The following is a 27,992-nucleotide window of genomic DNA, read 5'->3' on the forward strand; positions in this document are numbered from 1 at the left end:
GGTCTGTAATGAATTCCTGCAATTTGAAAATGAAATACTTTTGACTGTTTATACAGGCATGCTCCTAAATATGAAGACTCGATGTCAGGTGTTGGATTGACAATCTGAAGGAAACACTGCAGCAACAACAACAAAAAACAATGACAATAAGCAATAGCAAGTTATTAAACTAGAACATATACTTGTGACCTCTTGTATTAGGTCTCAGTCTTAAAATACTAGGCTCTAGGCTCTAGACTTAGAGATTTCAATGCTAGACTTTTGAGCTAGATTCAGAACATAGAGGAGATAATCCTGTCTTTGCTTTGTTAGTTTTTTTCTCAATATTACAAAAAAAAGAGGGGAGGAAGTCAGAGCACCCTGGAGCCTCACTATGCACTAGGTGCTACAGTGAGGAAATGAGTGTGAGACCCCTTCTTAAAAGGGATTCAGATTCTTAAGTACTAACAGGACCTCACTGAAAGGCAGTCTGGTGGCAAGGACCTTGAGGACAGCTATGGGGAGGCCATAGTGTAGAAGGCTATGTGGCCAGGTGGCTTAGCTATCTGTGGTAGTGTGGTGCCACAGTTGCTAATAATAAGCACAAACTACTGAGAACTCCAGGTATTTTAATGTAATTCCTGCCTCCAAACAGAGAACAAAATCTTCTCTATAATGAACACACTGAACTAATTACATTTGACCTGTTTCATTAATGACTTATGACATTGCATCATATTTGCACAAGAATAAAGGCTACTACTACATTCTATTGGGCCCACTCTATATACCTCCAGTAATGGGCTTTATCTAGGCCAACATGTGTTTGAATGCCCTCAGCGAGCTAGTGACACCCACTAAAAGCTTGATTTCAGGGTGTTTTCAATATTGTTTATTTCCCTCTCAGTTGTCTTCCTTTGAATGTGGACGCACCGAGTCAGGCGTTTCCGGAAATTGCCACTCAGCAGGATGTAGAGAAAGGGGTTGATCCCACTGCTGGCATAGCTGAGGCAGATAGAGAGGTAATAGCTCACATAGAAAGTCAGTGTTGGCTGAGCCATCTGCAGGTTTACCAGCTGGATCACATGATAAGGTGTGGCACTCAGGACAAATACCCCGACCAGCACCAGGACCATTCTTGTCAACTTCAGAACCCTTTGTCTGGGAATACTAGGGTTATAGCTGCAAAGGATATGTTAGGAGAGAAGTGAACATATAGACCAGGATCACAGGAAATGAGAAGAAAATGATTTCTTAGAAATATTGGTATGGCTTCTAATGATTTTTCAGTGGAATGTACATCTTTAAAAAACTTACCAGGCACATAATATGAATTCACTATTAAACACTCAATAATTTATATTTTGACAGAGCCTAAGTAGCATGGATCAAATAGAGTTTTCTCCCAGGATGCTAACAGTCAGGATGCAGGAGCATGTTCTGTCACCTGGAAGGCATGTTTTTCCCTATAGTTACTACTATCCCAATGCCTCACCTAATGGTCTTTCCATGCTACATCTGGCAAAACTACTTCCAGGTCATTCCTTACTTCTTGGCTGGGGTGCCCTTTTCTTGAGGCTCACTTTTCCTCTCAGCTCCTTTTGGGGGAAGAGAGAACCATTCCCTTCCTTGCGGTAACTGAAGTCTTAGTCATATTGTCAGTGCTACTACTGCCTACCACCCCTACTTCCACAAATGATTTTGCCTTAGGTGAAAATACTCCTAGTTATAGCTCTGCATTTAGATACTCAATCGAAAATTTCTCCAAGTGGACCATACTGATAACTAGTCTTGAGAGCACTGGTCTATTATTTGGAGATTATAGTTTTAAAATATTGCATCTTCCTACTGCTTTAGCCAATATACCATACTACCATATATATGAGTGTGTGCATATACATCCGTACATATAAGTACACACATACATATATATACATAGGCACAACATATACAATACATAATATAATATATAAGACTGGAGGCACATAGACACAAGTGTATACACACATGCACATACATGTATACATATACATACATACACTACACACATAAACTCATGTATGCAGATCCTAAAAGTCTTAGTGTAGTGTTAAGCTATTAACAGTTTTGAGCTTTAATAGTTTGAAATGGTACTGCTTTTTGAAACATTTTTATGTTTGTGTGTGAGTGTGTATGAGTGTGTGTGTGTGTGTGTGTGTGTGTGTGTGTGTGTGTGTGTAGAGAGAGGGGAAGAGAGAGAGAGAACTTGACTTCCTGGGTAAGTAAATTTCTTCTGTCAACGTAGGCTGCCAACCTCTCCACAATGTATAATTTATAGCTTTAGAGGGTTTCTTAGAAAGCATTGTATTGATAATGCATTTTTGCTTATTGTTCATATAATTTTGATTCTTAATGGGAAGACCTTTCCCACCCATTAAGGGGAGTTTGATTAAGGGCTGTAGGAAGACTTACACCTTTTGTTAATTTTCTAATAAGGCATTAGTTCTCAAGGGTTGTGATGCCCTCTGGCTCTGAAAAATGTATAAGCACTCTGAAGTGAGGTTTTACTTTGGGGCTTAGTTTTTAGAAGAAGGTTTGTGTGCCAGATGAGACTCTGGGAAGCCACTAAGCAGCCCCTCAGCTTTAAAAACCCAGATGTTGGTGCTTCTCTCTCTGGTAACTATGTATATATGGTCAGACAATTATCTGTCTGTTGATTTGTGATGTATGTATTGCTTACTGTCAGACAGCTAGAAATTCTGTCTATTGATTTTGATTTCTCTGTATTTTCTCTGAAGTTCAAGGTGCTGACTTTTCCCCTTGAACTAAGTGAATGCTACATATGCTTGATTAAAGTGATTGTTGATCCCCTCAAAAGCTGCCTTTCCTTTTAGAAAAGCAGATCAAAGAATCTGTATACAGCAGGCCTTCCTCTGTCTGTCAGTGTCCTTGCTTTTACAGGCAGTGAGAAATTAAATGACTTACCTATGGTCATATAGCCAGTATGTATTAGAAGCAGAACTGGAACACAGGTCTTCTTAGCTTCCAGGTCAGTTTTCTATTCACTATGGACTACTTGTCCCTCCCTTCCTCCCTCCTTCTCATCTTCTCTCTGTCTCTCTGTCTGTCTCTGTCTCTTTCCCACCTCTTGCATATATAGACATGTAATATATGTACTCATATCCTCATACATATTATACATGCACATATACACTCATTTAAAATATTTATATAGCTATGTTGCAGGTCTATTAGGATACATGAAGATTCATTAACCAAAAAGATAATGAAATAGACTCTTACCATCCTGCTTTCTTGTTTTGTTGGTACATCTCCCAGGTGTAACATAGAATTAAAACATAGCACACCAGAATCAAAGGCAAAGGGAAAAAAAATGTTGTTATAGTCAGATAAAGTGTGTACCTGTAAAGCAAAAAAAAAAAATAAAAAGAATGGATACCACACTGTGACATCAGACTGAGAATTTACTGAATAGCATATAGCACATCCTAATGTTTCTTCAGATTTGGGAAAAACTATGAATGGATTGACTAAGAGGCTTCATGTGTGTTCCAACATGAACAGACCTAGGGACATCTTCCAAGTATCAGCTGAACAAGATGAACAAGGGTTCTTAATCTTCTGTATGTCTTGAACCTCTTTGGCAGCCTGCTGATCCCTTTTCAAAATGTTTTTAAATGCATTAAAGAAAATACATAGAATTACAAAAGAAGCCAGAGTTCTGTTACAATAAAGATATAATTTCTACCCCACCCCGTGCCCCTCATTCAAGTTTATGGACAGACTGAAATCTGTCTAAGAACCTAGTAAAGAATCCCTTTTCAATATAGCATTTGCCCTCTCTTTGCACCTCTTCAATGATGACAGTGGCCCAACTAGAGATACATAGAGTATGAAAAGGAGTTAATTACTTAGGGTGATTTTTACTGTTAGTTCAGTTCAGATTATTTCATATTTCTCCAGAGTGAGGAAGGACACTTGAACTGTGAGTTTTTTTTCCATATGTACCAACACATGAGGCAGTTAAATGGCTCAGTGGATGGAGCACTGGGCCTGGAGTCAGGAAGACCTGAGTTTAAATCCATCCTCAGACACTAGCTGAGACTCTTACCTTGGGTAAGTGACAACCTCTGTTTGCCTTAACCCACTGGAGAAGGAAATAGCAAACCACTCCAGGATCTCTGCCATGAAAAATCTATGGAGAGTATAGTCCACGGGGTCATAAAGAGTTAGATACCACCGAATGACCAAGCAACAATATCAGTTTCTTGTCCTCTCTAGAAGACAGTGTCTGGCAAATAGAAGGCACTTAATGTCTATTGCTTGATTGATCATTGGGGGAAAATGGTTGCATCATATTGAAGGACAAGTTTGTAAATGACAAGTTTTCACCTTCTCTCTCTGCTCAGGAGGTTGCTTGGTTTGTTTTCTCCTGGGATCAAGCCATGGTATAAGGTCCTATTGCCAGAGTGAAAGGAACAGACAGGAATAGAAACACAAGTAGCTATTTTCCATCCTCATTTCTTCCTTTTATCAAACTCATGGCCTGCCTTTGTTAAACTTCTCCTATTCTTGCTGTCTTTTAGGAGGTTTTAGAAATTATCCTTTGGTAATTATAATCTCTGTGTGTAACTGGGATTAAGGCAGAAGTAAGTGATGGACAGAATTTCTTTTGATACAGCACATCTTTGCAGATTTGTTTATTTGTAGCCATGGCTTCAATTGTAGAACCCAGGACTCAGTCACTCTCAGTCTTTGTCTATCTAATACTAAAATAAGTGATTAATTTGGTGCATTCAGTTAAAAGTAGTTTGATCGAGTGGGGAAAAATCAACCAGGTAGTTTATTTTGTATTCTATAGGTAAAAAAAACTCTACCTGGTTGTTTTGATCAGTACTTTTCAAATAGCTAAAAAGAGTATAGATTTAGAACTAGAAGGGATGTTAAATGTCATCTATTCCCACTCTCACTTTGCAGAGGGTGTGGGGTAGTTATTTACAGACAAAGAATAGTCATAGAGGCAGCTAGATGGCACAGTGGATAAAGTGCCAGGTCTGAAGTCAGGAAGACTCATCTTCATGAGTTAAAATTTGGCCTCAGACACTTACTAGTTGGGTGACCCTGGGCAAGTCACTTAGCCCTGTTTGCCTTGGTTCTTCATCTATAAAAGGAGCTGGAGAAGGAAATGGCAAGCTACGTCATTATCTTTGCCAAGAAAACCCCAGTTTGTGGAAGGCAAAATAGTTTAGAAATAATTTTAATTAGCCAGCACTTGATCTCTTTGCCAAGAAAGAAAAACGACAGCCAAATACAATGGCAATTAGAGGGAGAGAGGAACAAATCTACAGAAAGCTAGTCGTGACATAAGTAATCCACTGAACTGGACATGACTAAAATGACTGAATAACAACAACAAAAATGGTGACATATCTTAGAGGCAGAATTCAAATCCCAGTCTTGAGTCAGTGTGATCTAGATATAGACTTAGAATCAAAGCAGCCCACTAGTGCTCTCCTGATCTTGATTGCTGCATGCCAGTCTGGCTAATCTTATGTGTTGCTTTAAACCAAACATTTTAATAGATTCAAAATCATTTTGGTACCATCTTAAATCCAGGCTCCTTTATAAATGTGTGAGCCCTCCTCCACCCCAAATGAAAGTATCCAATTGATTGTGGAAAGCAAGAAGATGAGAGGAGAGGAGTGTACTGAGTACCTTGAGAGGAGGCTCTCCAATGCTGCTCACTCACAGACAAGTGGGATGAAATGCTTGACAACTTAATTCAACTTTATTTTCTCTAAGTTTTAACAACTTACCAAAGCACATCATCAGGAGATGCTAAATCAAAAGCACAACTTTCAAAACCATCTTTGAATTTGATGACTTTCGAGTAGATCCAGACAGGCAGCATGAGAACAAATGAAGCTACCCAAAGGCACAAATTGATGCGGATGGTCTTCGACCTTGTTCTCAAACTGGTAAGCCTAAATGGCTGGACGAGAGCCAAGTACCTGTAAAACCAGTTGAGAAGTGTTTGTGAACAATCAATAAAAGTCTGAGCTCTAAGGATGAAAGGTTCATGACAAGAGTAAATTATTAGTATTATTATTTTCCCTGAAGTGCAACTCTATCATGGTCAAGGAAAGTAATACTTTCTGAAAGATGGGATGCACCTTTAGAGAAAACACTTTTCAGTGTCTGGAGGTCTGAATAAACCACTCCAACAAATAACTGCCACTACAAGTAAGAGTGATAATGATAAAAAAAATCTTTTGACTGAACTTTACCTTTACAATGTTGCCCTTTATAGATATTCTCTAAAAATTAGATTCTGATCAGGGATTTCCTTCTGGAGGAAGTATCCCTCCTATATTCAAGAGGATTCACTTCTGAGCACAATTACATTAGTGGAGAGAGTTGCCATTTTTTTGGTTTTGTTTTTGTTTTTTGGAGAAGGGTATTGGAAAATGCCATGAAAGTATGAACAGTTATGTTTAACTTCATGATTTCCTTTATTCATAGAATCACAGAATTTGAGAGTTGGAACTTTAGGGACCATTGAGCTTTTTCCATACCTGGAAAATATCTCTGATTCATAGCATCTATCCCTTGCTTGAGTACAATCAGTGAGGGGAGATCCACTCCCTCTCCTTTTTTGGATAGGTAATTTTTGAGACGTCTCACTATGTAGATAATTGCAGCTTAGAGAGGTTGCACAGTTTGTGGAGGGCAAAATAGTGTAGACATCACTTTAGCTAGGAAGCATGTGATCTTGCCAAGAAAAAGACATGACAGTCAAATACAATGTCAATTAGAGGGAGGGGGAAACAAGTCTATGGATAGCTAGACATATGATGTAATTAATCCAGATAAAACTAAAAACACTTACAGATACAACTAGAAGTAAGAAAACAAATAGATTCAAAATGTACCAGATTTGCTGGAATTTCTACAGTGATCTGGTCTCATCATTGATGTCAAAGGAACCAAAAGATTTGTACTCTAAAACCTCAGTACCATATGTGCTATGTAAAGAAGTGGTAATGCTCTTAGGAATATGAATTTGGGAACAACATCCATCTGACCAGATACATACAGAAGAAATTCCATGCTGGAGTTGAGTCAGTCTTAAAGACACTTTGGGATAGATTGTCAAGATATTTCAAGGGGAGGAGGAAGAGTCCAAACTAATGAGAAAACTTTTAAAAGGTAACTGAGAAGTAGCAACTACTAACATATTTACTTTCTTTATCTATAAGAGGTTTTTAAGATTATTTTGCAAACATATAGATCTCTTTGAATATAATATGCAAAAGAAACAAAAAAGCTTTTGCAGATGATTTCCCATATCAGATCATATTTTCAGAGCAACAGAACTGAATGAGTATAGGGAATGCAAAATCTCACTGTCTATCCTTGATAGAAGCCATTGTAGTAATAATTTTATTTACTGTTTTTTCCATTACCATTGTTAAGTGAGGCATGAAACAAGAAGGCATATACTTGCCAGAGGTGTTTGCTGATATCATGAACGGCAGAGTACAAATGGAAGAAGAATTTTCTTTAGATGGGGAAGTAATATAGATGATCCTCTTAGTGGATGACATTGTGTTATTTGTATTAAGCCTTGAAGTACACCATCATATACCCACTTTACTGATGTCATGAGCTCTGGGTCCAGTAATGCCTTCCCTTTGCCAGGTGTTATCTTTTTTCCATGCAAAGACTATGGAAGGTTCAGAAAATATTGATTTTTATAAATAGCATGAGCTTGAGATCACTGAAGCATTGTACAAGTTCCCAAGTAGCTTGCTTTTCTGTTCAATTACTGGTCCAGCTCATAATCCTTCTGTGGTATCTGTTCAAGATATATGTGGTGATGGACTAATTCATCTAGCAGCATGACCTAATTTGGGCAATATACTTTCTTCATCTACTTTCTTTTTCCTACATAAATTACTAGGCTAATCTCTTTTGCATGGTCATGGATTTCACTGAAAAGACTTGTTTGAGTATGCTTGGAAAAGAGAAACAGCTGTATGTGAGAAACAGGAGGCACATGTAGTTGATCACGGTTGTTTATCATCTATTTTGATGGATTATTAATGCAGGTGTTAGAAAAGAAATGGAAGCAAAAACAAATCTCATTTGCGTGAAATTGGCATATAGGGCAATTTATGCATGGTTGTCAAGTCAAGAGGAATGAGTTGAAACAATCCAGAATGTCAGGAGGACTGAATTGAGAGAGAGAGAGAGAGAGAGAGAGAGAGAGAGAGAGAGAGAGAGAGAGAGAGAGAGAGAGAGAGAGAGACAGAGACAGAGACAGAGACAGAGACACAGAGACAGAGACAGACACACACACAGACAGACAGAGAGACACACAGAGACAGAGGCAGAGACAGACAGAGACAGACAGAGAGATGGAGAGGCAGACAGAGAGAGACAGAGAGACAGAGACAGACAGAGAGACAGAGAGAAGCAGGGACAGAGAGAGACAGAGACATAGAGAGAGACAAAGAGGCAGACAGAGAGAGACAGACACAGAGAGGCAGAGACAGAGACAGAGAGAATTCTGAAATTCTGGGAGACAGATATGATTGCCAAAGCAAACATGTAGGCTGACACACTTTGGCTCTGATAACATCTAAATTAAGTAGGACCGCTTGTGGGGATGTGGAGCTTGGGAATTAGTGAATTTCTAAATAGTGATACTAGTTTCAGAGATTCAAAGTTGCAAAGGAACGTGTTCCTGGTTCAAGATCCTTCAGTCTTACTTCTTATCATCTTAAGAGTTTGATCCTAAAAATAAATCTTGTGACTAAAGTGGTCATAGGACCATAGATTTAGAGTTTTAGACCTCAAGTCTCTGTCTATTCCACATAGTTGTCAAAATGATTTTCTTGGATTCACTTGTTCTGCCCCTCTCTCTTCTCCTTTCCCTCCCTCTCCCACTGAATAAACTCAGAGGGTGTCTTATAACCTCTTGTTATAAGACCTCTTATAACCTCTTGATCAGATACAAACTTCTACGGTTATCATTTAAAACTCTTCACAGCACATTAACCCCCTCCATGTGCTCTCTGGAATAGCCATACTGTTGTGCTTACTGTTCTTACTGTACATACATGACATTTTCTTCTATCTATACACATTTTCACTGACTTTCTTAATGCTTCGAATACATTCTATTCATTTGCACCTTTAGATTCCCTAGTTCACTTCAAAGCTTATCTCAAGTGCCAACTTTTAAATGATGATATTCCACATTCCCCCATCTTCTAATATCTTTCTGTCATGGGAGCTAAAAATCTTCCCCGCCCATTGATAGGCCTCAGGTGGGGCTATTGAGGGAGGCTTAATTAGAGGATGCTTGTTTCCTATGAAGGCCCACACCTTTTGCTGATTGCTAATGAGGCCCTGGGTCACTGAGGTGTTGTGTCCTCTGCCTCTGAAAAGGGTATACGTACTCTGAGGGGAGATTTTGCTTTGGGGCTTAGTTTTGGAAGAAGGTTTGTGTGCCAGATGAGACTCTGGGAAGCCTTAAGCAGCCCCCTGACTTTGAAAACTCAGATGTTGGTGGTTCCCTCTCTAATAGCCATATATATAATGGTCAGACAATTGGAAGCCTTTCCATTGATTTTTATTTCTCTGTTTGTTGAATAGATAGGAGACTTGGTAGCTTTGGAAATGTAAAAGATAAAATGGTTTGTCTGGAAGTATTTGGTTGATACACCTTTCTCGCCCAAATATCTTGTATTCATTCTGCATATGTAGTATGGCCAGGGCAAGTGGTATCTCTTTTCTTGGGTGCTGTCTCTCTCTGCAATCGTTTATTCACACTAGTTAAAAAAACTGGGTCTGATGGTGGTTCCAGAGGGTAAGCCTTAATGCAATAAGTTACTTTCAGGTTTTGATGTAGAAGAGTTATATATTTACTACACAACTGAGCTCCCATTGGTATACAAAAATTTAGAGAAAGCCTAGAATGGAGGCATATGAGTAGGGAAATCCATGTTCCCAGTACAACTTAATTCTGAACTGTAATCCTTCATGTTCTTGATAGGAAATAGTCTCTACTATATATCATATGCTGGGCACAGGTATTCTTCTTCTGGGTTTCTTCTGCATCCTTCTGGTCCAGAGCCACTTCTCCATTGACTAGTACTCTTAAGCCAGTCCAAGCAGTTTGAAGCTCTTTTAGTGAAAGCAGAAACCTTAAGCTTGGGGTCTTCAGGGCTATTCAGATATGAAGGAGCATTAGTTCTTTTAGGATCCTCTAACAAGTCCAGTGCTTTCTCTCATGTATCACACTACCTCTTTAGAATAGGCCTTTGACTAAAAGAAGTAGGTAATATTGCATATTCTGATTCTGCTAGACAAATATACAGTATCAGATTTTGATGTGGCTCATCACCCTGTTGGAAATGCCACAGCATCAAGGGAAAACAGATGCAAGTCCTATGATCAATTAGTCTGGGCTCTGAGATCTGTTAGTGGCCATCAGCTGGTTTGGGATCCTTGTTCCAAAGAATGTTTGCCTTAGGCTATGGCTTCAGATGTTCCAGATAACTTATTCACAAAGACTGCCTTTGCTGAAAAGCCTGGCTGCACATTTTATTTTCCTTTCAAATGGCCTGGAGGCAAATAAGATGAAAATTGGGATGTCAAAACTTTGGAAGCTATGCTACAGTACAGTGGCTTCTGCTTATTATTGAAATATTTGACATTGGCAGCCATGGGCTTGTCCCTAATCACGGAAAGAAAAATTAAAGAACTACTTGAAACACTTGAGTTTTATGATTCATTAAATTGACAGCCATCAGTGGTTTAAATATATAATTGAAAAGGTTTACTGATCACATTAGTGAAGCTATTAAAAACCAATCATCAAGAGCTTAGTAATTTACATAGAAACTACTATTTCTCTTTCAAAAATACAGGAGAGAATAGGTATTTCTTTATATATTTTTGGGAAATTTGGAAGCCTATTAAAGGTAGGGGTCCTTAACTTGGGTTTGTCAATTTATTTATAAAGATATTTTGATAGCCATATGTCAATATAATTGGTTTCCTTTATAATCCTATATGTTTTATTTTATGCGTTTAAAAACATGATTCTGAGAAGGGGTCCATGAGTTCTTCCAGACTACCAAAGAGATCTATGATAAGAATCCCCAGTATATGGAATAAATTGATAGACATGGAATCAGGAAGTTATGGGTTTAAATTCTGCCTTAAATACTTACTAGATGTGTAATCATGAGCAAATAACTTAATCCCTCTCAGTTTTTTCATTTGTAAAATTAAGAGGGTGGACTCAGTGGACTCTAATGTCCTATTGGCTCAAAATCTGTGATCCTTTAATCATCAGGGGCTCCTTTCCAACCTGGGGAAAAAGTGGCTTGAGAAGTTAAATTTTCAACGTACTCTTAGAGAAGAAAGATTAATCTCTTTATTTTATTTCTAGTGTGCATGTGCATCATGAACACTTTAAGTTGTTTTCTTTCATATTGGATGGGGGTAATGGGAAGTTTACTGAAAACCAGGGAATGTAGGGGACAAAAAAGGTTGAGAAACCTTAATCTATGATAATTTACAATCCATAGAGTCATGGGTTAACCTTAAACAATTTGGGTTAAAAAATACCAATTTGACTTATACAGATGGGAACATTAAAGGGTCTAATGGTCTTACCTACAGATTAAGTAAATTCTTGCTCCAATTTATAACAAGAGCGAGAGAACAGAAAACCATTTCGTATTAAGAACTGGGCTCAGAAAGACCGTTGTTCCAGTCTTTCTGGAAAACAAAAATGGACATACGTCCCTGAAATTGGTAAAATGTGCAAAGATCTTGTACTCTGTTTTTTCTAGAATATATTAAATATTACTGGCTACTGGACTTTATTTTGGAAGCTGTGAACATCAAACAAATGGCTTGTTAAAACAAATGTCCTTTTCTAGGAGACTGCAATCTGTATCTGGTACTCCTTAGATGTTAGAGAGAAGGGCAACTGAATTCCTTCTTGTGTAAGAAAAGGACTCACATTTTAATTGGATAAAGAGAAGCACTGGAAGCAATCAGGGGAGCTCTCACTGACCAGTTCTGGCTACAGTACACCCATAGAACTACATGAGGATGGACCTGTAAGGGCCACTGCATGCAGCGTGCACAGAGCTCAAGCCCTCTTGAACACTTGGGGTGACATACGTGGCTCAGTGTTGAAGGAATTGCACTTGATGTTACTGAAACAATCTTCTAACTGGTCCTTTGGTTCATGTTGCTGCCGTGCAAGGGGAGGAAAAAGGCTCTGTTGAAGAGAATTGACCATGGAGCTACCACTCACATACTTTGAAGGGCAGGACAATTTCTCCTCTTCCTTACTTTTTCCTCTCCCCTGAACTTGTAGTTCGACTGCTCTCTATTCTGCTCTCTCTGTGATGAGGAGGGAGGCTCCCTGGTAGTTATTTTAGCTACTCACAAAAATGTTCACTTGATTGACTTCTGAGACTAAATTTCAAAGCCACAGCTGAGTTCAGTTTTTGTTGTTGTTTTTCCCTGAGCACAAGTGATCACATAGTAGCACTGAGATGGACATTTCCATGCCTGGAAATTTCCTGGTAAACTAAAGTTTTTGGAACCATTGAGAGCTCCAGGTGACTGGTAGCAGAAGGTGCCCCCTTTAAACTCTAAATTATTTCTTGAAAGACAAGATTACCTCTAACCCAAGAATTAGCCATGTTTTGACTTGTCAGAAGATATAGACCTTGAGGGAGTTGTTGAGATAGTGCTGAGCCAAAGTGAAGGTGAAATGCGTGTTTAAAGGTCTTACAACGTCTTTCATGTTTCAATATTTTACGAAAGTAAAATAAAAGCTGTGGGTTATTTTTTGATGTTTTAAATCTTTGTCGATGTAAGCTTGAGTCTTTTGTGTTTTAAGCATTTCTTTCGTGTAAAGGAAATAAACAGCTGTCCTATATCAGATCTACCATGTATATTAAATATCTTTCTAGTAAGGGTTCTGATCATTTCTTTTGGGAGACCCTAGGCATGAGTCAAATATAAACTTCAAGAGATTTTTTCCCCCGGGCTCCAAGGAGGGGGGCATAAAGATCCTGAGAATATGAGAGAAAGATATTGATCCCTGCTACGGAAGTCAGACTCTCCTTGGGCTGAAGCTAGAGCTGAGAATCCTATAGTAGGAAAAGGAAGAGACTACTTGGACCCAGCAGGTGTTGCTAAAGAAGTTTTTGGGAAGCAGACAAATTGTCTTTCCCAAGATAGGTTAACACAATTCCTTCCTCCCTGTTCCTAGTAACAATAAGGTGTTCTTAAATAATGATGCTATAAAAAGATTCGTGTAGCACTTCAGTGTCTATGAAGCACTTTACATTAATTACATTATAATACATTATTTGTATAGGCAGTTAGGTGGCACAGTAGAAAGAGAGCTAGACCTGGAGTCATGAAGACTTATCTTCATGAATTCAAATCTGGCCTCAAACACTTACTGTGTGACCCCGGGCAAGTCATTTAACCTGTTTTGCCTCAGTTCCTCACCTGTAAAATGAATTGGAGAAGGAAATGACGAACCACTCCTATATCTTTCCCAAGAAAACAACAAATGGGGTCACAAAGAGTCAGATACTACTGAAATGACTGAACAGCAACCACATTATTTAAACCTTATAACCACCTTGCGAAGTCAGTACTACAGATATTATCGCCTGCATTTTAGAGATGTGGCTTACAAACAGGTAGTGTGTGACGTAGGTTTTGAACCCAGATCTTCACTTCGAGAACAGTATTCAACTGGAAAATTGGTGATACTGAGTCCCCATTACCTGGAACTATTTTGCTAGTAGTGGTGATGGACTATATTTATACTATCAACCATCCTCAATTATTTGGAAACACTGGCTTATTTGAGGCATTCTGGATCTCAACTGGAAGAGTCCTGTTCCACATTTACTTATATTTTTATGTAGCCAAAAGGATTTAGGGGAACCCTTTAGTGCAAATGTCCCTGAATATCACCCTGGAAGCATTGAGTCCACTACATTCTCTCATCATGTCCACTTTGTGACTGAAAATACAATTTGCAGGTCTGGGTTACAGTCTATGACCTTGGAATAAGAGAAAGCTAGCTGGCCTGCATCAGGTTTGGACCCATGATCTTGGCTGCATTAGCTCTGTACTCAAATGAGCAAATTAGATATAGATACAAGAGTACTAATTACTACATAGGTTATTAAATTATGGAGAAAGATACATATTTTGCATTTTGGGAATTTTTTTTCAGAAATGTGGTAAGAGATCAAATATTTGATGTTAAGATATCTGAACATGTGACACCTCCAATTAACTCCCCATTACCTGTAGGACCAATATAAAACCATCTGGTTTTTAAAGCCCTTCATAACTAGATTCCTTCCTATATAGAGTCTTTTTGTTTCTACATTACTTACCTGCTTGTACTCTATGATCTGGTAACCCTTGTCTCTTAGCTGTTTCTCAGACACTACATCCTATCTTTCAACACCATATATTTTCCCTGGCCATTCCTCATGGCTGCAATGTTTATTTTCCTCATCTCTGTCTTCTGGCTTCCCTGACTTCCGCAGGTCCCAGATAAAATCCTATTTTCTGCAAGAAGCCTTTCCAGATTCCCCTTCATTTTGATGTCTTCTCTCTGTTGATTAGCTCTAGTTTTTTCCGATAACATCTTGTTTGTACAGAGTTATCCCCCCCTCCCCATTAGACTGTGAGCTCCTTGTGAGAAAGGATTATTTTTACTTTTCCTTGTATTCCCAGAACTTAACATGCTATGTGGTGGCACATAGTAGGCACTTACTAAAAGCTTGTGGATTTGACTTATCGCTAGGGTAAATGACGTATGCTGACCTTGCTGGTTACCAGATCACACATCGGTACAATTGCTCACCATTTCTCCACCTCACGGACATGCTCAGGAAGATAAATGCTAAGATACTCACAATTTCATTCAATTCTCATAAAATACTTGAAGTATCATTGAAGTTATGAGAGCCGTAACAAAGTGTTCTACTTTGATCCAGTGGATTCACTAATGGACTGACATTTTGTTTATTGTTGAGGTTGTTTTTTCTGTCCTTTCTATGGGAATAGCCATTAAGACTTTGACGACAAAATCTTTCTCAGTGGTTTCTGGCATGTTGTCCCAGTGGTTCCTGGCATGTGCATGTGTGGTTAGAGCAATGGCTGATCCTGTTAGGACAGAGGTGACTGTTTTGATTATGCACCAGATTAAATGCCTTGGAATAAGACTCTACGTTGCTATTGGTTTCTGTAGAATAAATTTCTAATAGTGTAAAGAGGCATCATTTTTACTGACAATGAAATTCTTGGGTCTATAGCAGGGCTATCAAACTCAAAAATGGATCTTTGCTGATATATATTGACTTAGAAACCCACAAATTAACACGTTATATTTTATATTTATTTATTTTGTTAAACTTTCCAATTACATTTTAATCTGGTTCTAGCCTCACTCTGGATTTTTGCCTGCTGTTTTGACACTTCTGGTCCACAGGACCAAAGATAATCTCCATGGGAGACCCAGGGTTCCTATAAATGTGCTAGTAAACAGGTATCATTGTTACAATATTAGGCAGGACTATGTGAATGGCTGAGGAGTCAGGAAGAAGTCTAGTTATTTTTCCACCTCAGTTCTAGGCATTGCTTCCTAGATTCCTTCTGGGCAAAAGTCGGTTCTCTTGTGAGGAGGAAGAGACAGAATTGCTGGGAGAATATACAAGGGAAGTAAATGAGAATCCAGGAAATAAATATGATATAAAAACAAAAGACATCAATAAAACAATTTTAAAAAACTAAATTAAAAAATTTAATATGAAATTAAATTATGTGATTATGAGACCCGAAAAAAAATCCCCTTAACTAGGCAAGCTTCCTCCCTCAATCAGTTGATATTATAGTGAAGAACAAAAAGAAAACAGCCCTGCAGTTGAGAAACTAGCACATTTTGCCTATATTTGAAAATCTCTGCTCAATGTTGTAAAGCCAAATTCAAGTTTCCCTTATTTTTCAGCCATTTAATGAGGTATTTCAAAGCACATCTGCCTACCTGTCCAAACTCATTACAGTCATGATAGCACTGCATGCAAATTGGTTGCAGGTGTCCAGTGAGGTAATGATGGTGCAGAGAGGACTCCCAAATACCCATTCTCCTCCTCGGGCCCATTGATGAATAAGAAAAGGCATTCCAATTATGTGGACCAAATCAGCCACGGCCAGGTTACAGATATATATGTCTGGGATAGTTTTTTTCCTAGACCTAAAACAAATAGAGAAAGATTGATGACTAATCAAAAATGCTATCTCCTCTCAAACCCATGATACCAGGGAAAAACCATCATTATCCTAGAGAATATTAAAATAGTGTACTTATCTTTAAACAGATAAAAGAAAAAATAACTTGCATCATTTTTATTTTATTCAAAAATCTTAAAATTGGTTTAGCCATGCCACTATTTGTCATTTCCCCCCAACTCCCTCCTCCCCCATTCAGTCTGAATCTGTGATTTCTTGGGCATATATATATATATATATAATGTATACACACATATTAATAACTATTTTGTGGTGTAGTAGATAAAAAACTGAACTTGTAGTCATGAACATCTAAACTCTATCTCTGATGTAGTTACATATCTCTGGGCAAGTCACTGGACCTCACTTTCCTCTTCTCTAAAAAGAGCTGGTTATGAAGAGATCATGAAAAAGGGAAAAGGATCCATATGTACAAAAATATTTATAGCAGCTCTTTTGGTGGTGGCCAAGAATTGAAATTGAGGGGATGCCCATCAATTGGGGAACAGCTGAACAAGTTTTGATATATGAATATAATGGAATATTGTTTCATAAGAAATGGTTAGCAGGCAGATTTCAGAAAAAACCTGGGAAGACTTACATGACCTGATGCTGAGTGAAATGAGAAGAACCAGGAGAACACTATAACAGTAACAAGAACATTGTGCAACGACCAACTTTGTTAGATTTAGCTCTTCTCAGCAATGCAATGATGTATGACAATTACAAAAGACTCATGATGAATAATGCTATTCACATCCAGAGAAAGAACTATGGAATCTGAATGTAGATTGAAAAACACCATTTTCTTTTTTTTTCTTTCTTTCTTGTGGTTTTCCTTTTTTATTCTGATTCTTCTTTTACAACATGACTAATATGGAAATATGTTTAATATGATTGTGCATGTATAGCCTATATCAGACTTCATGCTATCTTGGGGAGGGAAGAGAGGAAGGAAAATTTATAACTCAAAATATTATAAAAGCACATGCTGAAAACTAAAACTTAAATAAAAACAATAGAATGAGCGGTTTGACTAGATGGCTCCTATGTTCCTTCCAACTCTCCATTTGTGATCTTATGAAAGAGAGATATGGAAAAGAGTCTCCAGTCCTGGAATAAAAAACAAGAAGGATCTTTAGAAGTCATCTATTCAAAATCCCTCATTTTACAGGATAGGAAACTGAAGACCAGAGCAGCTTTTCTGAGCTCACGTAGATGGTAAGTTACAGTTATACTTGAACCTGGGTAGGTCCTCTGACTTTAAGTCTAGAACATTGAGAATAACTTGCCTGTGGACAAACACTCAGAGTATGTCAAAGGCAGAACTTGATCCTCAGTCTTCATGACTACTGGGACTGACCATATGGCACAGACACCTAAGTTTAGAATTGTTGTTGTAGTTCGGTCATTTTTAGTCCAACGCTTTGTGCCCTCATTTTGGGGTTTCCTAGAAAGGATACCGGAATGGTTTGCCATTTTCTTCTCCAGCTCATTTTATAAATGAGGAAACTGAGGCAAAGAGGTTAATTTACTTGCTTAGGGTCATATGGTTAATAATGGTCTGAGATCAGATTTGAACTCAGGAAGAGGAGTTTTCTTGACTACAGGCCTGGCACTTTAATCTACTGAGCCACCTAACTCCCAGTAAGCTTAGAATGCTGCATCTAGCTAACCTTATGAGCTAATGATGTCAATTTCATGCTCCCTCAGGTCAGGAATTATATCTTTCCTTATCTCAGAGTCCTTAGTAATAGCTCCCATTAATACTAGGTATCCTATGACTATCTGTAAACAATAAATTATGAATTATTTGCATTTACATTTGCCACTGGTGTGGAAGATTTATAAATTATTCACCTCTTCCTCCACCCTGCTCCACTGCAGGGCTAAGATCATTCCTGTCGATGGTCACTCTTAAAAATGAATAACTTTTCCCTGACAAAGTAGCAAGTCTTTGACAATAAGCATAGAAACATAGGAAGGGAGTAAAGGTTTCTCATGAATATGATGTGGGCAGCCAACTTTACTTTTGTAGTATAGCTATTAATGAGTTCTCAGGGTGCTTACAGTCACCTGTGGGTTGATGAAAGACAAGTATACATGATGTGGTTTGAGAGGTTCAGGGACCCCCCAAAGACTGGATTACTGGACAGGGTTGCCTGGAATGAATTCACAGACTCAAGCATTCTTTAAGTCAAGGTGGCAAAGATTTACTGTAAGGCCAGTAAGGCAGGCATCACTCCTTGGGGAACTTGAGTGGATTATCTGGCAGTTATGCTAATTAGTGAAAACTTACAACCTTAGTCACTAGCGTCATTCACTACTAGAAACTAGAGGAAGGGGTTTCTCAGGGGTGTATTTTTGGTCTGTTATGTCTGTAGCAAGATAACTTTGAAAGCTGATGCCTATAGCTTGACCACTGGATTGAATATGATAACTTTGGGACTCAATAAATGAGAATTCTGTGGATACAAGATAGTTCTGTTTTTACAAGAAAATTTCTTCAGAGGTCAGCTTGTTCTTGTGATGGGAAAAGATAGTTTGTTTTACTGGGGCCCACTCATGAGTGGGCATAGTATCCTTGGGCTGGGGAGAAAACTGTCAGGCATAGTGTTTTGAAGCTAGAGAGAAATGTAATCTTGGAATTGGGGTCCAAGCTCAGGGACCCAAGCACCCCATCATTACCTCTTTAAACAAATGGGATCCAAAATCTTTTGGGGTAAGGAATTAAGGGGTCTAAGTACAAGCACCCAGGCATCCCATCACACAGGTGAGTATGATACAAGGTAGAGTAAAATAGGGTAAATGAGTGATCCAGGAAAAATGTCTTAGGACATTCTAGGAGGGAGAGATCCCTATCATCTAGGGGAGCCAGGGAAAGCTTAATGGAGGACATATAATTTCAATTAATCAGTCAAAAAGCATTTATTAAAAGCTTACAATGTGTCAGGCACTGAGCTAAATACTGCGGATATAAAGAAAGTAAAAATAAAATGTCCTGATCTCAAGGATCTCATTTTCTAATGCCGGAGACAATGGGCAAATGATGAGATATGTGTAAGACAGCTACAGAATAATGGAAGATGGTCTTATAGGGAAGGCACTAGAAGCTGGGGGATTAATTAGGGGAGGCAGGAGAGCCAGGGAAAAGTCTTCTGAAGAGGGTGGGACTTGAGCTATCTTGAAGGAAACTGGGGAAGCTAAGCTGGTGAAAAGTCACGGAATTGGGAGATGCTGTATTATATACAAGGAATAGCCCACTATTCTGAGATAGCGCTCAAAGGAATGGAAGATGGGAATGTGGAAAGAAGGTCTGGAGAGTGGCATGAGCAAATGGCAACTATTCTAGCAAAGGCACAGAGATGAAAGAAGGTGGAGCAGTTCAGTTTGACAAAAAGGTAGAGTATGTGATAAACAGATGTGATAAGCCCTGTGTGACAGAAGACTGAAAAGGTAGATGGTGTGGAGAAAGTATTCCCACTGAAAACCTCACAACCCTGGAACATGATTCCTACTTAGGAGTAATGGATCACATTCATATAGCACTTTAAGGTTGGCAAAGTGCTTTACATATATTTACATATATTACTTCACTTGAGCCTCACAACACACCTATGGGGAAGTATAATAATAATAATAATGATGATGACATAACAATGGTAATGATAATAACAAAAATAGTAAAAATGCCCATTGTACAGAAATGTAGAGTAGAAACTGAGGCTGAAGCAATCTATGAGACCTGCCCAAGGGCATTCATCTACTAAGGGTCTGATGCAGGACACAAATTCAGGTGTTCCTTATTATGTACTATGCAGCTCTTTGACTGTCCAACTATTATCTCTCCTCCTTCAAGTCCTTGCTTGGATGTCAACTCTCCTATGAAAACGTCTCCACTATGTAGATTCTCTGCCCACTATATAGAAAGTGACTTCTCCCTCCTCAGTTTTTTTAGAGCATCATGTCTGGACTTCTCTTTTGCCTCTGTCATATTCTACTTTGTATACTATTTATCTGTACATTACTAAAGCCCATTCCCTAATATTAAGACTAAGGGCTCCCTAAGGTCCGAGGATTTAGAACACTACCCATCTTTGAAATATTATGAATTCATATTCCGATAGCAATTTAAGCAAAGCACTTCCCTTACAACACAAGGAAGTAAATATTACAAGTATAACAATCCCCATTTTACAGATGAGGAAACTGAGACTCTGAGGTATAGTGATCTGACCAGTTCACACAATTAGTGTCTGTGACGGGAATAAAATCCATTTCTCCTGAATGTATACTCTCTCTATATATTCCACTCCACTGGCTTCATTTTTTCATCTTTATTATTTAACATAATGTTTTTTTCACATATTAGATGCTTTATGAATCTGTGTTTACTTATCATTGAATTATTATTATTTATTATTAATGAATTATTATTAAAAATTTCACTATCTTAATAATTAATAATACCACTCTCTTAAGCACTCTTAAGACTCAGTACCATCAAAATAGGTCTGGCTCCTGCCTTATGGTCCTGGGTAGGTGTAGACATTTTGTACATTTTCTTTTGGTCTAGACCTGTGATTTTGTACGTATGGAGACCTCCCTATGTGGAAATATCCTCTATCCATTTTCTTTGGCACCTGGTCTGTAACTTATAGTCTCATAAGACAACTAAGTGGGGTAGTGGATAGAGTTCTGGGTCTGGAGTCATGAAGACCTAAATTCAAATTCAGCCTCAGACACTTATTAACTGTGTGATCCTGGACAAGTCAATTAACCTGTTTGTCTCAGTTTCTTGAACTGTAAAATGGGGATAATGATAGCACCTTCCTTGAAGTGTTGCTATGAAAATTATAAAAGATAATATCTGTGTTTAGCATAATGCCTGGCACATAGTAGCCTTTCCTTTCCTTTCCTTTCCTTTCCTTTCCTTTCCTTTCCTTTCCTTTCCTTTCCTTTCCTTTCCTTTCCTTTCCTTTCCTTTCCTTTCCTTTCCTTTCCTTTCCTTTCCTTTCCTTTCCTTTCCTTTCCTTTCCTTTCCTTTCCTTTCCTTTCCTTTCCTTTCCTTTCCTTTCCTTTCTTGTTGGTGGCAGGGGGGAGCAGGGTAGGGATGGCCTGAGAAATTAAGTGACTTGTCCAGGTTCACAAAACTAGTTGTACGGCAGAGGCAGAATAGAAGTCTAACCTGAACTTAGCTTTTCCTAACTCTGATACTAATTTATACTAATTTGACTGAAGGAATAATTATAGCCCATAAATGTGGTCTGAAACCTGAGGACCAAATAATGTCCTAAATAAAATTAAGTTCTGCTCCAAAGTAGAATGACTGATGAAGGAAAGGAGTAGGTTGGAGAAATATTTGCGTTTTATACCCAATGGTTCCTGATTTAGTTTTCTACGACTCCCATAGCATGATCTCTGCTGACAGTGGGAGGAAAGCAATCGGTAGAGATGAGACAGAGGTAACCAGGAAGGAAGGAGGACTGGAGGATCGTAAAACTCGGAAATAATGGCATGAGTTTTACTATATATTATCTTTTATCTGGTCCTTATTCAAAGTTTTTCTAACTTAGTAGGACTTAGCACTTTGTACTTGACGGCCACAGCCTTCAGGGGACCAGCTTTATCATCCTCTGTAATGGTATACAAGTGTTAAGTATAGTGGGACAGTGGTAGGTAGCATCATGTTCTGTAAAGAATAATGTATTCACATTTAAATTAAAATGTAAACTTTTAGTGATTATGTTCTAATTATTGCTAATGAGATCACTGTTGTCTTTCCTCTATAGTGGAAAGGCTGCTGGTTTTGGAGTCAGTGGAGGTGGGTTCAAATCCTGACTGACACTTAATAGCTGTGTCACCTTGAGAAAGTCACTAGCCTTCTCTGAGTCTCAGTTTCTTCATCTGTAAAATGAAGGTATTGGGCTAGATGGCCCCTAACATCCTTTTCAGCTCTAAATCTAGGATCCTGTTGTATGTGGCAAGAGTTATTTTCTTAAATAACCTTATTTTTGTTTAAAAGAAGAAAAACACCAAACAATGTAGTGAACATAGAAGAAACCCTGAATTCTGACCCTGAGAACAAAAAAAGATGCTTCCTTAGGGATGTAGCAGCTCAGAGATGCCTGGGCAATAAATGCAAGGGAATCCATTCATTAACTATTTTGTGATTGCGATGACACATGCAAAGCGAAAGCAATAGAAAAACAAATCCTCGAACCTGCTATTTACGTGTGACACACTGTTATCACCCTGCTTTCATTTCCCAAGAGTTCCTGCGTCTTTTACATTTTGAGCACCTGCTCATTGTTGCTGGTGAAAAGAGATTCTGAGGTGTGTGTGTGTGCACGTGTGTTTGTGTGTGTATGATAAACTGCAATCAGTTTGAAGGGATTATCCAATAGGACCCAGAATCTAAATCTACATGTTGATTTATTTTTCCCAATTTTCATATTTCTTGCTGTCAGGCTTCAATAGATAGCTTTCTTGCACAGCCCAAGGGTTTAAGGGACAAATGAAGAAAAATGGTTTTGGTTTCTAAAGTTGGAATTACAATCTAAATGTGTCCCATACTTGACTCTCCATTTATCATTTTTAGTAGGAGTCAAGTTGAAGACTCTTGAGTGTTACTACAGATCTGAAAATCTCTCCCAAGTTTGACTCCCAAAAGTTGATTTTTGTGACTTAAATGATAAAGATCTATAATTTCATTGGTATATTTTGACCACCTGAAGCGAGATTTGAGTTCAGGTCTTTCTGGCTCCTCCTCTCTGTGCCTTGGTTTCTTCATCTGAATCCAGTTCTCTATCTGCTGCCTCTGGATACGTAGCATGGCATACTGGATGGAGTGCTGGGCTTAGTGTCAGAAGACTTGGGTTCAAACCCCTGCCTTGGATACTTACTAGCTGTGCAACCCTGAACAAGTCACTTGATCTCTCACAGCCTCTCAGTTTCCTCATCTGTAACATAACTGAGCTCAGGGGCCTCTAAGGACCCTTCTAGCTGTAATTTATAATCCTATGATCCTTCAGTTTATCATTATTTCAGCCTAATTCTCCATACGTATTTCTTCTTTTGATAAACACCGACATCTGTTCACAGCTTATCAATTTTTCATCTGATGTTAGGGTCTATTGTTTTTCATCTCTCTAACATAATTATATAAATATATGTAAATTTGAAATTTCTTTTCCCTTGTATAGATAGATTTAATATTTTTAAATTCAGAGACAAGAATGACTAACAAGAAAAGCTAAGAAGAATGCCTTAAAAGTATAATAGAGCACTTTGTAAAAATACAGTCTTAGCTAAATACCTAGCAATAAAAGATGAGCATTAAGTTGCTCTCAAGCGCTACCGGAAGATTAAAGCGTTCATTTAAAAAGCTGCATTAATATTCCTTTAGCTAAAAAGGCTTGCTTTTTTCTCATGAATCCTCCATCAACTGAGGATGAGGTGAAGAAAGGAGAGATTTTAACAGGCATAATAACGATCAATATTTGGGTTCAGGTATTCTCTTAGCTAAGCAATTCTTTACTGCATTTGGAGTCATCATGCTTCTAGGTGCCATTAGTTCAAGATTGATTTTTATTAGAGATTCACTTTCTGTATTCATTGCCTTCTTCCAACCATATTTTTAGAGCCAGTTTAAGGGTAGGAAGAATAGGGAGCTACTTAATCCTGGTGGGAAAGAATGTGTCAGAAGAGCCCCCTTGGTCAAAAGTACCAGCCCATCAGTCTGCCATGGTGGCAAATTCTCTCATTAGACAGTTAGTCATTCCTTTAATCTTTGCGGTATTTAAGACACATGTATTAAAATTGTAAATACTACTGAGAGAGGTAGGCCATGTGTGAATTGGCTGAGATACAGGATATTGTGTGTTTAAGAGAGGAGAAGAGATGCAAACTTACTCATTGCATGACCCTGGAAAATCACTTTACCTCAGTTTCTTCTATAAAATAAAGGCACTAAGGTTTCTTCTAGTTCTAAATGCATGACCATATCTATGGCCATGTAGAAGAATACTGAAGACAGAATCTGACTTCAGCTTTGCTCTAACTGGCCCTATTTATTTCTTACTATATCTCAAAATTTGACTCAGAAAAACATGAATTCAAATTAGGCCCCAGGCACTTACTAGTAGTATAATCTTGAGCAAGTCTGTTTGTCTTAATCCTCTGGAGAAGGAAATGGCAAACCACTCCAATATCTTTGCAAAGGAAACCACGTGGACAGGGGAGTCATGAAGAGCTGGAGATGTCTGAATGACTGAACAGTAAATACCCCCAAATACGCGCTCTGCTCAGTTCAGGTTGTTCATCCAATAATCAGTCCCTATACACCAAGCTGATTCCTACCTTCATGTATTTGCTTATACCGTTACTCAGTCTGGAATGTTCTAAAATGTTTTCCTCTCTCCTTTCCATCTAGATATCCTTCAAGGCCCATCTCAAATCTTAGCTCATTCTACCTTGCATACTATCTCTGTCCTGACTTCCCATTATAATATCCCCACCATTTGTTTTGCACTTGGTTATTTTCTCTTTTGAATTGTTCTCTGATTACTTCATGTATGTAAATCTTGACTTTCCAAATGGATTGTGAGCTTTATACTGATACTCAAATTCTGTTTTTTCCCCACATAATAGTTACTTAACAAAATACACAGCTTGCAGTAGGCACTTAATAATTATTGAACTGATTACGTATCTGTTTTTAGAAATGATTTCTTTCCTTCACTTGGCATTTTGACAATAGGAAGATGGATCTTTAGTTAGTACTTCAGGTGCTATGTATGATAAGATCCTTTATAAGGAAATTTCTCAGGTCTTTCAATCATTGATGGCTAAATACTACATAAAAATTCTAATGGGGCAGGTTCTCTTAACAGAGGTAATAAATACACTCTGGCAGTCACAGCAGAACTGGGGACCCCTAGTTCTAATTTAAATGTAAGTCATTGCAAAAGTAGAGTTTGATTTTTGAAATGTCACTTTATGGGCACAACTTCAGAAAGCATCTATAGTGAATTTGGAGTACTAGCAGTTTTTGGATATCTCATGTGTTCATTTTCAGATGTGACTAAAAATTCTGAATGTCTAGAGAAACCACTTTCTAAGTAACAGCAACATTAATACTGCAGAGAAAGCAGCAGTATGAGCTTATAAGGCATTCTGAGTGAGAGAGACAGACTGGAGAAGTGAAATCTTAGGCTATTTCCATGTAATTGATTGACTCAGTCAAGGCAATTGGTGTGGAGAAGCTTTCAGTAAATGTCTGTTAATGGCCCACTGCTACATAATTAGCTGCACAGCAATCCAAATCAGAGGTTAAAAGGAACCATATCATCATTTAGATAGATCTATGGTCTAAACATTTAAACATGGACAAAGATCTGAAGGGAATAGTAGGATGGTTGTTGTAGCAGGTCCAGATCATACCTATGGGAGAGTTAAAAGAAAATCATTCATAGGTTCATAGATTTATAGCTGGAAGGGACATTCAAAGTCAGGGTCCAGCTCCTTCAGTTTTATAGATGAGAAAACTCAGGCTCAGAGAAATTAAGCATTTTGCCTGGGATCACAAAGCTAGTAAGTATTAGGTTTTCCTGATTCTCAAAGTCTAGAATCCTATCCACTATACCACACTGCTTTTCTCATCTCCTGCTTTGGCTAAAGTCCAGTGAAACTAAGAAGGATGGGATGAGATAGATAGAATAGGATGGAGTGGGATAGAAAGGAATGGTATATGGTTAGATAAGATAGAGATTTTAGAGTTTGGAGAAACTTAGCAATCAACTGGTATAGTCCCTTCAATTTGCAAATTAAAGAAATGGAGGGACAGCTAGATATATAGATCCTAGGTCTAGAGTTCAGATTTGACCTCAGACACTTAACTAGCTGTGTGACCCTGGGCAAGTCACTTAACCCAGTGTGACTCAGTTTCCTTGTCTGTAAAATAAGCCGAAGAAGGAAATGGCAAATCACTCCAGTATCTCTGTCAAGAAAATTCCAAGTTGGGTCAGGAAGAGTCAGACACGCCTGAAAAATGACTCAACAACAGCTACAAAAAAAAGAAATGGAAAACTAACTGAGTTTAAGCTTGTTTATAGTTACACGGCTAGAAAGTGGCAAAACTAGGTTCTTGATAAGAGATGCTAATTAATTGCAGAGCATAAGTGAACTTTAAGCTTATAAATCCATTGGGGTAGGGATGTTGCTTTTCTGCAAACTAAAAACAATTTATAACTATATATCTTTGGCCAAATTTTGAGCTGAAAGGGATAAAGAGAGAGCCAAATGTAGTTTGTGGGTTTGTGAATATGATGAGAAGTTAGTTTAATAGTTGCAGGAGATTTTCAGTTTGGCATAGATGGAGATAATTCCTACTAAAAGGGAGAGCCAACCATCTGGTTGTCTTGTATCCTCTGGAGATCAGAAGGCATCTGTCTATTTTCAGGGTATAGAGCTGATAGATCTGCTCAGTTTTCTGATCTACAACTCAGATGAAGATTTCTTAGAGGGAACAATTCTCTGATGACCCATCTTTAAAATCTGTTAGGTTTTATGTGCTTCTGGGATCATCATTGCGAGAACTTCCTCCTTGAAATCTCTCTTCATTGCCTTAGGTGGTTTTTAGGGCTGGAAAATACTTCACTCTGCAGCCAACCTTTCAGTAATGAATTTCTTCAAACTTGTGTTGGTCTGCAGATTCCTACATGCAATCTGTCACCTGGCCCATACTCAAAGACCTCTCATCTTAGCAATAGTATTTGCCAGTTTGCAGTTGGCTACCATAGCCCTTTTAGAGCCCCAGCTTGAGTTTCTTGCTGGAATGAGGTCCAAGAGTCAGACTTAAATGTAAATCATATAACGTTTCAAGTTAGCAATTTGATAATGCATAAAAGATGCTTCAACTTTAACCCTTTTAAAAATTCACCAACATACCAGCAGACACTGATTGTGATTTTGCTGTCCTAAGATATATATGAGAATCCACTATTGTCTTAGTTGCCGTACTTATCTGATAAGACTTTTTTGCCTGAAAAGTTCACCAGGTATTTTAGGAAGTATTATAAAAATTTAAACATGCAAAGTACAATATTGTGGGAGGAAAGTCTTGCTTTGAAATCACAGCTTAACAGGATTCAGAAAGAAAGGAAAAATGAGTTTTAAAATTCATTCTTATACCTTATTATAGTGAACACAATGAGAATATTGCCTACTAGGCCTGTGGAACAGAGAATTCCAATCAAAGAAGGAAGGATGATGGTCTCTGCTGTACTGAAGCTCTGGTAAGAGAACTCTCTGCTTTGGGATAGATTCAAAGGGCTGGAGGTGGCATTCCAAAAGGAGGGCTGAAATGAATTCATCCTTCATGAGCTTCCAGCAGCTAAAGCTGTAACAGCAACAGAACAGTGAATTACTTACTGAACCTTATAATGTGAATATTTCACTTTTTAATATTGAATGCTTAAAAAGCAAAGCTGAGAGTTAAAAATTAATTTACAGATAGATTCTGACACATATACACCCATTGCACATATACACATATACACAGGGTGGAGAAGAGATAAGTAAGGAACACTTGGAAAACATTTTCTTCACCAAATTTGGATAAAATAAAAAAAATTCAGTCCATT

At 38.1% G+C, this 27,992-nt stretch overlaps 1 protein-coding gene across 1 annotated transcript; it reads right to left on the reverse strand.

Annotated features, from left to right (window-relative positions):
- Window positions 1–312: 312 nt before the first annotated feature.
- Window positions 313–27,748, reverse strand: MCHR2 (melanin concentrating hormone receptor 2). The gene is made up of 5 exons (XM_072638446.1): window positions 27,541–27,748; window positions 16,103–16,312; window positions 5,796–5,990; window positions 3,262–3,381; window positions 313–1,161 (listed from the first exon to the last, which is right to left on the reverse strand). Exons 1-5 carry the CDS (start codon window positions 27,720–27,722, stop codon window positions 837–839), a joined length of 1,032 nt encoding a protein of 343 aa, XP_072494547.1. The 5' UTR covers window positions 27,723–27,748; the 3' UTR covers window positions 313–836.
- Between the last annotated feature and the right edge of the window lie 244 nt (window positions 27,749–27,992).

The sequence above is a fragment of the Notamacropus eugenii genome, chromosome 2, assembly GCF_028372415.1.
Source record: "Notamacropus eugenii isolate mMacEug1 chromosome 2, mMacEug1.pri_v2, whole genome shotgun sequence".
Taxonomy (NCBI): domain Eukaryota; kingdom Metazoa; phylum Chordata; class Mammalia; order Diprotodontia; family Macropodidae; genus Notamacropus; species Notamacropus eugenii.

Excerpts from the sequence above, each read along its gene's own strand:
- MCHR2 (XM_072638446.1), bottom strand. The coding sequence starts at position 27,722 with ATGAATTCATTTCAGCCCTCCTTTTGGAATGCCACCTCCAGCCCTTTG. Across the intron at positions 16,313-27,540 it reads ATTGTGTTCACTATAATAAG|GTCTAGGAAAAAAACTATCC; the intron begins GTATAAGAATGA and ends TATTTGTTTTAG. Across the intron at positions 3,382-5,795 it reads TCTCCTGATGATGTGCTTTG|GTACACACTTTATCTGACTA; the intron begins GTAAGTTGTTAA and ends TTTGCTTTACAG.